Raw genomic sequence first — 14203 nt, forward strand, 5'->3', positions numbered from 1 at the left:
CTCTGGATCCATCTTCAAACACAAAACTACAGGAGATAATTTCTAGATGACTCTGTAAGTGGGTTTACTATTACCTGTTTTGTGTTTGAGTGTGGATTTCATACTTTCCTAATGCAATGTTTGAATCAGCAGTCCAAGCTAGCATTTAGCTATAGCTCTATGTTCTTATCTGTGCTCAAACTTGGATGCACCACCCATTCCACACTATGGATGTTTTCTGATCCCAGGTATTTGATTGAAACCCATTTCTAATTTTGATTAGACAGTACATTTAGTGATGATTGTATTAAATGCAAATTTCCAGGCTGAAAGAGTGAGGCTAATGGATGCTCCTGCTCACAGTCTTCATGACTGAAACTGTTGCTTCCCTGTACAAATGACTGCTTGTTGGTCTGTGTGTCCAAACCAAAGTGCTGCTTCCCTGCACATGTAGATGGAATGGAATGGACTAATGTAGCCCATTAGGGCAGTTCTGGGTGCACCCAACTGGTCCACACTGGGGGCAGTGAAATTGGTAGTGTAGCTTGTGACAGAGCAGACCCAATTTTGCGACTCTTCAGCCAGAGATACTGATATCAGCAAAGCTGATACTTAACTGCCAAACACAAGACCTTTTCCAGTTGCTCACAGGGTTGTTAGCAAGCCACTACACTGATAGCTATCCTTAGTTTTGTGGGACATGATCTTCCGTTGCCAGTCTTGACTGGGAACTGAGCAGCTGCAAAGAAAGGAGGGTGGTGTTAAAGATTCTGTCGCGTTCCCTTTGCAAAGGGCTTTGCATGACTGAACTCTCTCTCCATAGACCAGAGGCTGCACTTTGGCAGCCCTTGGGGCCAGTAAGCTCCTCAAAAGCATGGCAAAGGTGAAGAATGATATAAATGCTGCTGGGGAGTCTGAGGAACTTGCTAATGAGTATGAGACAAGAGCAGTAGGTAAGTGCTGCCTTTCTTTAAGTCCTTTAGAAATGTAATAGGAGGGGGCAGAGATCAGGAACTTTTTTCATCTCTTTGAAAATGACTTGTTTTAATGCCCTCCAGCTCTTGTGCTTACCACTGGTTGCATAGTGCTGGTTGATACTGTGCAAAGCAAAACTGATAACTGGTTTTGTTCAGCAAAATGCTGGTACTTGTCTGAAATGCTGCCTAGAAATCCAGGCTGGATGTTAAAGAAGAGAAATGGCATCTCCAAAGGAAGTCGAAAGAAAGCTTTATTTAGAAAACTAGATATCCAACATTAAATGCTTCCTTTTAATGTGTTTTTACTGCTTGGAAATCTCTTCCACACCATCTGTTGCCAGCAGAAACTGTGTGTCCTGTCTGAACAGCTTGTCTCTAAATGTGGGTGTTGTGGGGGAAGGTTTGGGTAGAGAGTTTCTTTCACTGGGAAGAAAAGCTACCTACCTTTAATGGCAGGGTTCCCTGAAATAGGAAGGAGAATATAGAATAAGAGCGGCTTTCTGTGTGAGTGCTGGTCATTTCAGGTTGAGAAAAGCCACCTTTCAGGAGGGAGAAGAAATTACAGTAAAAAGTGTGTTGAATTCCTCAATTCTGATCTGCAAAATCATCATCACCTTCCTTGTTCTGAGAAGCAATACTGTTGGTCAGTGAGAACGCAGATCTAGCTCAGGTTTTGTTTTCTTCTGTGTGACCTTCAGTTTCTCCATTTGCAGGGATTGTCAGTGATTCAGAACAGAGCTCTGCATCTCCTGGGCTTGGGTGACCAGTAGTTTCTTATTTAATGAGGGTGATGGGTGACCGGAGAGCAGGGGATGTTCTTTTGCTTTAGCATTTCCATCCTTCTGGAGCAATAATGCTGGTGTTTCCTCAGTGTCCACTTATTCTGCAGGTTATTCGGAGAACCATGCCAATGAAAACCAGATAACATAGCAGGGATTCATTTGTAGCACCCCCAGCTTACAAAGACAAGCTCATCCATGGTGAACCCTGTGGTGCAGGACCTTGGTTCCTAAACTTGTAGGGAGATACAACAGGGTGTTTCCTCTGAGGCTGTGTTACAGGGTATGGCCTTGTTCTCTCTCATGGTGCAGAAAGCAGTGGCTCTCTATAACTGCACTGCTGCCCAGCTGTTTGCTCTCACCACCATAAGGCAGATTAGGTGACAAGTGAACTGCAGGTTCAATAGGAAACCATAGACACCTTGCTGGAAAGGGCTCCTGGAGGCCTCAAGTGCAATCTTGCTGTTGAGGTGGTGTTACCACCAGGACTAGATCAGGTCAGTCATGGCTTCATTTAGCCAAACCTTGAAAATCACAGAATAGTTTGGGTTGGGGGGACCTTCAAAGCTCATCTATTCTGACCCCCCTGCAGTGAGCAAGGACACTTTCCACTACATCAGGTTGCCCAGAACCACATCCAGCCTGGCCTTGAGTGTTTTACCACCTTCATTGTACAAAACTTCTTCCTCACATCAGCCTGAATCCCCCCTCTTTTAGTTCAAACCCATCACCCTTTGTCCTGTTACAACAGGTCCTACTAAACAGTCTCTCCCCATCTTTCTTCTAGGCCCCTTTTCAGAACTGAAAGGTCACAATAAAGTCTCCACAGCTGGATATTGGTTTATTGCTCCTAAAAGCAGACCATGTTTGTTCCTTTTCTGGGGCTAATGGAGACTAGATTGACCTGTTGAACTTGAGCTTTGTTTTGATTTGTGTGTCTGTGTCAGCAAAGCTATTTCACCATTCACTGAGGGGTGGCCCAAGGCCACACTGAAAACATCTTGCTTGTTACCAGAAAGTATCTCCTCCTTCACAAGGCAAAAACTGCTTCACTAGACTTTCCTAAAGCTATCTACATCCCTCAGGCCTGATTATTTAGCAAGACACTGCGAATAACACATCCCATTGAAGTCTGTCTATCAAGCTCTGTCTGCATATTGCAGAGTATGTGGTAACACCAGCCAGAAGTATTGCTGTGTGTGTACATCCTTGGAGTTATGGTGACACAGCTGTTTGAAATGCCTGGGGAAATGTGCTGTTGGAGAGAAGTGCTGTGTTTTGTGAGAGGCTGGATCCCTCTTGAGGGCAGTTGTGCTCTGTCACAGATACAGCGACAGAACTGCCTTTGAGTAGGAAACATCCAGAGCTGCAAAGAGAAATGGTTTTACTCTAAATACATGTTATTGGCAAAAATCTATGAGCAGAATAAGATGATTGTGGCTGTTATAAACCCAGCTTTATCTGCAGTGCATTTCCCAGTGGAGAAGGTTAAGGTTCTGACCTTATTGTTCAACCCTGCTTTAATATGGGACTGCTGAGACTGACTGTAAGTCATTAAAATCATAGAATAGCTTGGGTTGGAAAAGACCTTCAAAGGTCATCTAGTCCAACCCCCCTGCAATGAGCAGGGGCACCTTCAACTAGATCAGGTTGCCCAGAACCACATCCAGCCTGGCCTTAGATCAATGCTAAATGAATGAGAAGATAAACGGAGTCATTTGAGTAGGAGAAGTTCCTATTTCTCACTCAGTTTTTAGCACAGAACGCGACTGAGCTGGTTTAGGATGACAGTTTGCCATCCAGACAGGAATTCTTAAATACATGGAAGCGGGGTTGTAAAGCAACAACACAAGTTGTTTTGCCATGCTGAAAACGTGGCAGGAGTTCTTGTGTCTGCAAGCTTCAGTGTTACAAACGTTACGCTTTGGAAATCACTGAAGACGATTGCACCCAAGTTGGTTCAATTTGAATCTGAGCTTGGAGCTCAGTGTGGGGCTGCCTCTTCCCTCTAGAATTGTTCACTGAGTGCTACAGCAATGACGAAGATCTGGCTGAGCAGCTGATGACTTACTCCTGTGAAGCCTGGGGAGGAAGCAATTGTCTGGAACTAGCAGTGGAAGCTAGAGACCAGCAGTTCATCGCACAGCCAGGAGTGCAGGTAATGGCGCTGAAAGGAAGGTGCATGGGTGACTGTAATCCAGATAGCTTAAAAATGCCCTCCTTTGGAAATAGGAGGTGGCTGATTTGCCCACAGATGCTAACCCAGGAGGGGAAGAGCTGATGTAGAGCTGTAAATCATAATGAGGTGGATGATAAAGACCACCTGAAGTGGCTTCACCCTTGCACAGCTTTGTGGATGCACAGTGTGGATGCACTGCCCACTGTGAAGTGCCTTATACATCAGGTCAAGCCTCATTTTTAGCTCCTCATTGTGTAGGCTGGAGCATGGCTGGGCTGAGGAACCAGCACACTGTTACTAACACAGAAGCTTTCTGTACTGTTGAAACAGGAATCCCAGGTGTTTTGATTGAATTCTCAGTGATTTGGGGTTTTTTTACTAAATCTAATAGCATCTTGTTGCTGTTACAACAAATGAGGATATTTTCTTCTTCCCTGCAGAATTTCCTTTCCAAGCAGTGGTATGGAGAGATTTCAAGAGATACTAATAACTGGAAGATCATGCTATGTCTGTTCTTTTTCCCTTTAATAGGCTGTGGCTTCATCTCCTTCAGGTAATCAACTGGCTTCTCAAAGGGGAAGCAAACCAAGTCAATCATAGAAACATAGGACAATTTGGGCCAGAAGGGACCTCTGGAGATGATCCAGTCCAAGCCCCTGCTCAAAGCAGGGTCAGCTGGAACAGGTTGCCCAGGATTGTGTCCAGTTGGGGTTTGAGTATCTCCAAGGATGGAGACTCCAAACCCACTCTGGAGAACCTGCTTCAGTGTTCACTCACTCTCAAATAAGGATATTTAATGGCTGAATGAGCTTTTGACAGATCATGTCCTCACTCTGATCTGGAGTTAAGGTGTGCCTCTGCTTTGAGACCTTTTCCCTCTTTCTATTCCTTAGGAAAAAGCCTGTGGAGAAGAGTAAGAAACTCTTCCTGTATTACGTGTCTTTCTTCACCTCCCCCTTTGTGGTCTTCTCCTGGAATGTCATCTTCTACATCGCCTTCCTGTTACTCTTTGCCTACGTGTTGCTTATGGACTTCCAGAAGGAACCTACTGTCCTGGAGATCATCCTTTATGTCCTGGTCTTCATTCTGCTTTGTGATGAAGTGAGACAAGTAGGCAGTTCTTGCAACCCAGAAATGTTCAGTGTAGATTGAAATGTTCAATTAAACCCCAAAATGTTTCGTGCCTTGTGGTTTTCCCCCCTTCTAGCAGCATAAGGAAGTGCAGGCTGCCTCTAGGTTAAAGGGGAACTACTTCTTGGGAGATACATTCAGGTAGCTCAAGGCACAGTTAATTTCTTTAACCCTCCTATTTGTGCCCCAATAACTGCAGAGTCCATGCACCAAGAGGAATGTGGATTGACTTTGAAGCTGTGTGGGTTAAACTAATGCCAGTGGAGATATTCCTCGGGAATGCTTGGCTTGGATTTCCAGAGCAGTTGAGACTAGGAAGTTAGATTTAACACATTTATCTGGGTGCATATCTCTAGATCAAATGATTCGTGCCTCTTCAGAAGAGAAGTGGATGTGTGGTTTCAGTGCAGGGCTGCTTTCCCATTGTCCTGTAAGGCGTTAGTCTCCACATGAGTGTGTCTGTGGGTGATCTGCTGGATCAGACCACCCTGCAATAACATTTCTTACATTGAGATCAAATGACATTGCTGAGTGTTGATGTTACTGTGCTTAACTTGCTGTGTGGTCTTTTTCCTTTCCAGTAGTCAAGGTGGTAGGTACCCTGGTTAAGGCAACTTCCCTTGCTAAGGAAAATGGGGGGGAGAAGTCAGACTGTTGCAATGAAAACACTAATGGAGCATTTGTTTCTGATGGTTTAGGTTCTGCCTCTGGACCTGTCGTTGCACTTCCAGTGTGCACCCAGCAAAAGTCCTGGGGAAAGCCTTAGGGATAGAACCCTTTTTACCCTCCCAGTGTCACTATTTCTCACCACCCTGAGCAGCTAGAACAGCTTCAGATCCCAGGCATCCCATTAATTGGTGCCCAAACTGTACCAGTTTGACAGTGGGAGAGGAGACAGCTGAAACAGAGATTTTTATGGAGGATTTGAAGTTATCTTAAGCCCATTTTGGCTTCAGACCTATCTTGCTAAGAAGCAGGTTGCAGGGCAATGTCGCAGTAAGAGTGATGTTGCCTGGGGTTGTGCTGTAGCTTCTGCAGTCAGGTACCTAGTTCTGGGGAGAGATCAGCCCTCTCCTTAGAGTGGTGTGTCAGTGGGAGTGACAGCTAGCCCATGGTTCCACATGTAAAGCAGGTTGTGTCACTGTGCAGGGGGACTGAGCTGTGTCTGAACCACAAGGCACTGGCTCAGCCCTGTTTTCACCTCTGATGGACCTAAGGGAGTTTTAATTAGCTGGAGCTACTTTCTCTTGTCCTATTTAGAGCTGTTATGGCAATAGTGAAATCAGAGATGCCTTTTTCTGCTGTCTTCCTAGTCTGTAGGAAAGCCCCATTTTCCAAATGGAGAAGGAATCTGGACTGAACTTCCATGCACATTAAACTTTTAGCAATGGCAAGCACTTCATATTTGAAGGACTGAACAGCACTGCAGCCCTGGTTGTTCTCACCTCTTTACACGTACCTGCCTTGGCTTTATCTCTGTTTCTGCTTTAGACCAAAATCCATTTTCTCTCTCCCACCCACAATTGTGTCCTTAATAGAAGAGGATCAGGCTTAAACCTGTTGCATTTAATACACCTGTGGTGCAGTGATAAGACATTTGAACCAGAGGCATCCAGCTGTTCATATAAAACTGCTCACTGCCATTTATAGCAAGACAACTTATGTTTGATTTAGGGAGTTACTAAACATGGACAACCCTGTGCCATGGGTACCAGAAATGCTGTCCTCACTCAGTGCTCAGCCTTTGGTAGCTTCAGTAGTGTTAGAGGTGTGTGTGAGTCTCAAGATGCTGAAATAGTGTCTGCTAATTCCTTGAGTTTGACACCCTGGTAACTTCCACAACTGTCCATCTTCAGCAGTGCATCCCATTGTGTGAAGAAAATGCAACTGGAATAGCAAAGTGACAGTTCTAGAGGTTCACTGGTTATAGAGAGTCAGTATTTTACTCAGCTTTGATTATTTCCATGAAAATGAAGAATTATGATCAGGGACTCAGTCTATTTCTTCAGGCCTGGCAGAGGTTTCTCCTGCTTAAGCTCCTTGTCTTAATGAGTCTCCTCTGAACTGGATCCAGAAGTTGCCCAAGCTTTGGGTCCAGGGGCAGTACCAGTCAGTCTGGGAATGGGGAGAGATTTCCACTGGACTTGCCATTCAGAACTAGAAAGGCAGGTAATGAAAAGAATAAATGGAGTACACGTGTGAGCACCAAGTGCATCAATCTCAGCTCTTGTCAGGACTGGTCCTTCCTCTTCCAGAAGCACCCATGTGCTTGGGTTATGTCCTCTGAGCATAGTAACCCACACTGTGGTGTGATGTACCACCCATGTGCTTAACTGGTCCCAGTGCAAGAGCATTAGCTTAGGACATCCAGACAGCAGGAGAAAATGTGTTAAGGAGCTCTAAACACAGAAAGTCTTGACCAATAGACTTATTAGAAGTTAACAGTGACAATATGTTTCCATGTTTTCAGTGCCTGTGATTTCTGGCATTGCTGGATAGATCAAACCCCCTCTTTTAGGGGCAATTAAAAGCAATCTGATCTCTCCTGTACCTGTTACGTGTGACAGAAAATCAACTGGGCAAGGAAACAATCCTTTCTATTGCAGTGGGTGGAGTATTTACCCATGAGGATGTCCAGTGGAGAGAGAGAGGGGAAGATGGATGAGCTCCCTCCTTTGTGGTCATTACTTTCTGCTCTTTTTCCCCCCGCAGTGGTACATGAATGGCAGTAAGTATTTCTCAGATCTGTGGAATGTTATGGATACACTATCAATCTTCTACTTCATCGCAGGGATTGTGTTCAGGTGAGTAGTGTCTGTTCTTGAGGCCATGTTATGCTTTGCTTCCTTTCTGGGTTTTGATTACACCCTGTAATGAGATTTTGGGCAATGACGTGTACATGAAGCTCCCTCTTCTTTTTAAAGGTCTCAAGTACTGGTAAGTCTTGACTCTAAATCTGTAAAAGCAAATATAGAGATAGAATGAAGTTATTAAGGAACACTGCATGTGGTGTTTTCTATTCTGTGTTTGATGGAAGTTGGGTTTATCCCTGGAGTCAAAGGTGGCTTTTCTAAGCTTGGATCTTCCTGGGCCAGCAAGACAGCCCTTCTTAATGCTTAGGTTTGGATGAGCATGTTTAGAAGAGTATGACTGAAATAAACTTAGGTTTCGTGACAGTGCCTGGCTATATAGACTAGACTGTGTCAGAGTTGCAGGAGTTCTTTGGGATTTTCCCTGCTTGTTCTTACTGACTATTGAGTGTGGTAATCTGGACTTTTTGAGCTTTAGTGTGTTGTATTTAAAGAGACTTTAATTGTGCCCACAACAGTCTAACAGCATGTCAATAGCTCATGTAAGCTGTTTTACATGAATGGGTAGTCAACAACCATGACAAGGAAACGATGGAAACACATTTTACACTGTAATTGTGCAGTCAGCTGTAATTTAGTTCTCGTTGCCTCTGTGCAGCAGAGTGGTCATTGCACTGATGGGCTGGGAGGGCTGTGGGAGCAAAGGTACAAGATTTCTTTGCTGTTCCTAGTTTTAGAGGGGCAGAGGTGATGCAGCAGGGATGTAGATGAGATAGGAAAGGTGTAAACAAGTTGTGCATTAACCAGTTCTGCCAGGTGCCATCAGGTGGGAGTGGGTACCAGAGCATGGGGCCCTGGGTGGCTGTGCTGAGTTTTCCACTTGCTCACTTTGTACTCCTCCTTTCAGTGTATTTGTGTCTGACGTGTGCATTGTGCTTTACACAATGCTTCTCTTTGTTCTCTTTTACTCTCTCCATCAGGCTTCACTCCGATGAAAGCTCTTGGTATTCTGGGAGAGTCATTTTCTGTTTGGACTACATAGTTTTTACTCTGAGGCTGGTCCATATTTTCACAGTTAGCAGGAATCTAGGACCCAAAATCATTATGCTGCAGAGGATGGTAAGATTCTGGCAGCTCTTCAAGAGAGTCTAAATAAATGACGTGACACCTTTTCTCTTCCTCCTCAAAAGTGAAAATCACCACTGTTCTGATGAGAGCAGCAAGTTCTCTCCTCTTAAATCTGCTAAACAGGATGAATTAAGATTTAAATGGACCTAATTAAGTGCAGGGCTTTTTTCTATCCCTCTGCACAGGGAGAGAGTGAAGATCAGGCTGAAGAACAGAAGAGGAAATTTGTTTCCTCATAGCTCTTGTCTTCCACTTCTCAAGTGTTTCAGCGCTGTTCCCTCACTCCAGTTACTTACATTGAGCATTCCCTAAACAAGACATGATGGATGGTAAATGCTATAGGAGGAGGATTTCTACCTTCCACTGCATCTATCACACAAAGTAACTGGAGAAGCGGGTGGTGAGGAGCCTAATGGAGTGGTTAATTCTGTCCTTGTAGCTGGAGGGGATGTTTGCCAGCAGACTAGGAAAGGTAATGGGAAGAGAGTGGGCTTCTCTCTTCCTATTGAACACATCCTTGGCAGTGTTCAAGGCCAGGTTGGACACAGGGGCTTGGAGCAACCTGCTCTAGTGGAAGGTGTCCCTGCCCGTGGCAGGGGTTGGAGCTGGAGGAGCTTTAAGGTCCCTTCAACCCAAACCAGTCTGGGATTCTAGTCTATAATTCTGTAAAGATGCTTGTGTGGGTAGTGGAAGGGCAGCTCGTGGTGGAGGTGAGTCTGCAACAAGTGGGGAAGCTCAGCTGGGATATTACCAGTCTTTAGTTATCTGTATATTGTTAAGAGCTACAAATTGATGGAGCTGTTAGCCAGAGTGTCTGCATTGTAAATGCTCGTTTGAAACCATCCACAGTATATCCTATATTCTGAAATGTGCCTTGGCTTTATGGTTGCATAAACAGTTCTGAAGTTCCCTGAGTGGGAATGGTCAATTATGTGCATATGTGTGTTGGTGACTGTACATATATGGAGCAGGGATGTGAAAACTTGCATGAAAGTGCTGCTAACTCCTGTGGGGTCTGCCATATCAGTTTCTTTTCCACCCTAATATCAAACTGGAGAGAAAGCCAGCCATGCCTGGCTTGGAACAGGCATGCAGCGGGCACTGATACCTCTGCTTGTTGTCCTTTTTCAGATGATAGACGTCTTCTTCTTCCTCTTCCTCTTTGCTGTGTGGATGGTAGCCTTTGGGGTGGCCAGACAAGGGATCCTGAGGAAGAACGAGCACCGCTGGGAGTGGATATTTCGATCTGTCATCTACGAGCCGTACCTGGCTGTGTTTGGCCACTACCCTGATGATGTTGATGGTAGCTATCCTGGGTGGGAATCAATCCTGGGTGGTGGAAGGCTTCCCTGGCTGCCAAGTCCTGTGTTGACCCCTTTCCTCCAAGCACTGAGGCAAGGTTTTATGTCTGATGGGGAGGCAGGGAAGGTGGAGGCCGCATGTGCTGTGGTCAGTGGCAGTATTTGGGGCTAGACCCAGCAGAAAAAGGAGAGAAGGGCTCACTCTTTGCTCTCCACTCTTGCCCTCTGAGGTACCACCTACAACTTTGACCGCTGCACGTTTTCTGGGAATGAGTCCAAGCCCTTGTGTGTGGAGCTGGATGGCAACAACCAACCCCGCTTCCCCGAGTGGATTACCATTCCCCTGGTCTGCATTTACATGCTCTCAACCAACATCCTCCTTGTGAACCTGCTTGTGGCCATGTTTGGGTACGTAACAAAGGAGCTATCACTTGCTTATGCTCTCTTGAATCCTGGGTTCAGTTCTGGGGCCTTCACTACAAGAGAGACATTGAGGTGCTGGAGCAGGGCCTGGAGCACAAGTGTGATGGGGAAGGGCTGAGGGACCTGGGGGTTTAGTGTGGGGAAGAGAAGGCTCAGGGGGGACCTGATCGCTCTCTGCAACTGCCTGACAGGAGGATGGAGCCAGGAGGGGGCTGGTCTCTGCTCCCAAGGAATAAGGGATGGCACAAGAGGAAACAGCCTCAAGCTGCCCCAGGGCAGGTTTAGCTGGAGCTGAGGAACAATTCCTTGCCCAGAGGGTGCTCAGGCATTGGAACAGGCTGCCCAGGGCAGGGCTGGAGTCACCGTCCCTGCAAGTGTTCACAGCCGGGTAGCCGAGGCCTCAGTGCGAGGGGTTAGTGGTGACCTTGGCAGGGCTGGGAATGGTTGGGCTGGGTGAGCTGAAAGGGCTTTTCCAACCTAAATGATTCTGTGATTCTGTATCAGTGTCCCTCTGATAAAGGGAATGAAGTCCTGGAAACCACCAGGAAGCCACCACTTGGACTGCGCCTGTGTCTTTTACAGAGGAATTGCTGGGATTAGTCTGGACGGGGTTCCCTGCTTGACACAGACCTCTCAAGTTCAGGGTGTGGGGAGGTGAACAGGGGCAAAGCGATGCAGCATTTCTCACAGCAGTCTGATCAACTCTGTTATGATGTCCTGGTGATGGATCCTGCCTGTCCTTCTACTGCTGCCGTGAGCATCAAACCAACCCCCTGTGTGAACCACATGGGGGGTGATAGGTGGTTCAGTGCTTTACCAAGCATGAGCTGCTGCACAACTGACCTTGCTAGTTTGAATAAATGAACTATTACCACAGGCTTTTTATGACACTGTGGGTTTATTAACCAGAGTTGCTCTGTGGTGATGGTGGGTCTGTTAGGGCTCTGGTGGACCTGCTCTTTATTGTCCTGACTTACACCATGGGCCACATCTCCTTGCGAAGTGTAAAAGGACTTGGTCTTGAAAGATGCTATCACCTCCATTTTGATATGGGAATTTGTGGGTCGACCAGTCAGGAGGCCTATTCCTGCATCCTGGGAGGTGTTACACCCTGCAGATGGATCAGATGTCTGAAATGTGGTGCTGGAAACTGCTGGTTGTATTCAGCACTGGTTTGCCAAATAAAGATGGTGGCTGGTGTGCACATTGTCTAATAGGTATTGACCGCATTGGGACCAGCAAGAGCAGGGAAAGGTCTCCCCAGCTTCTGCCAGAGATCTGTTATTTGCACTAAAAGCTCTGACACAGACTTTAGTTAACAATGGAAGTTCTTCATAGTGGACTTGGGGAGCGTGTTGCCCTCCTGCCTCACTTCTGACTTGGGAATAGAGTTGGATCAGTGCTGGGGCTCTGTTCTCCAGCCCGGCCCTGCTTCTTTTCTGCTTTACACTCCCTTGCAGCATAACACAAATACAACCCCTGGGCACCATTCCTGAGGTCTGATACGTTTACTTTTGTGTTTAATGGGACCTTGGCAGTGACAGGCTTGACAGGAGTTTGCTTTGGCAACAGGAGTGTTTACAGGAACTGCTGAGGACTCTTGATCCACCTCGAGAGGCTCTCCCTGCCGAATGGCCGTGCCAGTTTTTCCTGGCCTGAGATGAGATGTGTTAGTGTGGTGAGTTGAGAATGCCTCAGCTCTGGGGTCTGCTCTCCCCTCTGCTCTGAACCTTTCCTCCTGTGCTGAGCTGGGCTCCAGAGACAGCCAGAGAAGTGATTTTTGGCAAGGCAGCTGGGACTGGTGCACTGTATCTGCTTATTGTACATGTGCTTTCCTAACCTGCACAGGACCTGGGCACAGAAGACAATGCTTATACTCCCTAGAAAGGGTGAAAGCAATTCACATTAACAAAGTAAAGCACTAAGCCAGCTCTACCCTAGAAGCCTTTGATATTTATTAGAACACTTACTTTAACAGCACAGTAAATGCTCCAGTTGATACTTAGGCCAGTAAACCCCTTGGTTTTGCCCGTTCAACCTATTTTGTGGAAGGACCCAGCATGAATTCACTAATGACACTCTGGAAGCTTTCCATAGTTCATTTTAACGACAGACTGGACACCTAAATCAAGCAGGAGCAGGGGATTGTACTGAAGTCAGGAAGCCCAGTGGGCAGACAGCAATCCCAGCTCATTTTCTCTTGCTGCAGTTAGAAACGTGTGAGGTCTGTGACAGCTCCTCCTATGGCTAATGTGTAGTATTTGTCAGTGTTTAATACTGCTGATGTCTATAGACACCAGTGCAGACAGTGCCTCTTTGATGTAATAACAATGGATGTTAGGTTTTTAGGTACTTCTGGAATTCAGGATCATATTTGTCTTCTAAACCAAAATATAACTTCCACCAGGTGAAGGTTTTAGCTTCTCTTGTGCAAGGGTCTATTAGGATCTCAGCACAGACATTTTGGAAGCATCCATGTGCCATTTAATGTCAGCAATGAAAGGTCAGGCAGTCTGAGCTGCTCTTGTGGTTGTGGCTTTGCTGGGTTTGTACAAGTAGGTTTGCTCCATGCCTGAAGCATTCTTAATGCCTCTACTAGAAATCACAGGAGCCTTTCATTTTATTATCAATGTTTTATTTTTAGGGCTGTTTCTTTTTACTGAGCAAGAAGTTAGCTGGTGAGTTGATGAGGCACAGTATCTTGCAAAGAAGCATCCTGTTCTCATGTGTCTAGGCTGGAAGAAAATTGCCTAGAGCTCGAAGGTACTGAAAGTACGTGGAGTATTTTCTCCCTGTTCCAGCCTCAGGATGACTTTAGAAAACCATGCGCTGGTATAACCGTTGGAAACACTGTGTTACTTGGCTCTGATGGAGGTCATAATGCTGTATGTATCCTCTCTTTCTTCACCTCTTAGTTACACTGTTGGATCAGTTCAAGAGAACAACGACCAGGTATGGAAGTTCCAGCGTTACTTCTTGGTCCAAGAATACTGCAGTCGCTTGACTATCCCCTTCCCTTTCGTCATCTTTGCCTACATATACATGGTGATGAGGAAGTGTTTCAAAATCTGCTGTAAGAATGAAAGTAAAGAGCCATCTATTTGCTGTGAGTTGGATTATTCCTTACTGCCTACAAGTCAGCTCTGTGGCAGGGGCATTGCGCCTCTTCCATGGCATTCTGTGCTTAAAGCAGCCTCTGTGTGTTGGTGGGAAATACCCAAGGGCAGTGTGGACCTTGGAGGAGGTGGTTGTACTGGAAATGAGAAGCAGTTCATGATGTTCTCTATCAAATGCAAATCCACTGTGTTGCTAGAAATCTCTTCAGTAAGATTCAAATCATACTTGAGTACTGTGCAGACTTACCCAGTGCTTTCTTGCCCAAGCCGTTTCAAGGTAGGATTACCTCACGTATATAAATCAAATGAACCCTATCAGTTTAGGGCTGCCTATGCAGAGAGTTTGGGGGGGGGGGGGGGGGGGGGGGGTGGAGACACGA

At 46.0% G+C, this 14203-nt stretch overlaps 1 protein-coding gene across 1 annotated transcript in view; it reads left to right on the forward strand.

The window, feature by feature from the left end:
- The window catches only part of TRPM8 (transient receptor potential cation channel, subfamily M, member 8), a gene marked incomplete at its 5' end in the record, with an annotated part of 34803 nt that overhangs the window by 14307 nt on the left and 6293 nt on the right, over positions 1–14203 (forward strand). Inside the window, 9 exons of the mRNA XM_010020726.1 lie at positions 803–932; positions 3748–3893; positions 4355–4467; positions 4808–5024; positions 7758–7849; positions 8836–8974; positions 10115–10286; positions 10515–10692; positions 13623–13813. Coding sequence (XP_010019028.1) covers positions 803–932; positions 3748–3893; positions 4355–4467; positions 4808–5024; positions 7758–7849; positions 8836–8974; positions 10115–10286; positions 10515–10692; positions 13623–13813 — 1378 coding nt within the window. The remainder of the gene's footprint in view (positions 1–802; positions 933–3747; positions 3894–4354; positions 4468–4807; positions 5025–7757; positions 7850–8835; positions 8975–10114; positions 10287–10514; positions 10693–13622; positions 13814–14203) is intronic.

The sequence above is a fragment of the Nestor notabilis genome, unplaced genomic scaffold, assembly GCF_000696875.1.
Source record: "Nestor notabilis isolate BGI_N333 unplaced genomic scaffold, ASM69687v1 scaffold12538, whole genome shotgun sequence".
NCBI classification, from domain to species: Eukaryota; Metazoa; Chordata; class Aves; order Psittaciformes; family Psittacidae; genus Nestor; species Nestor notabilis.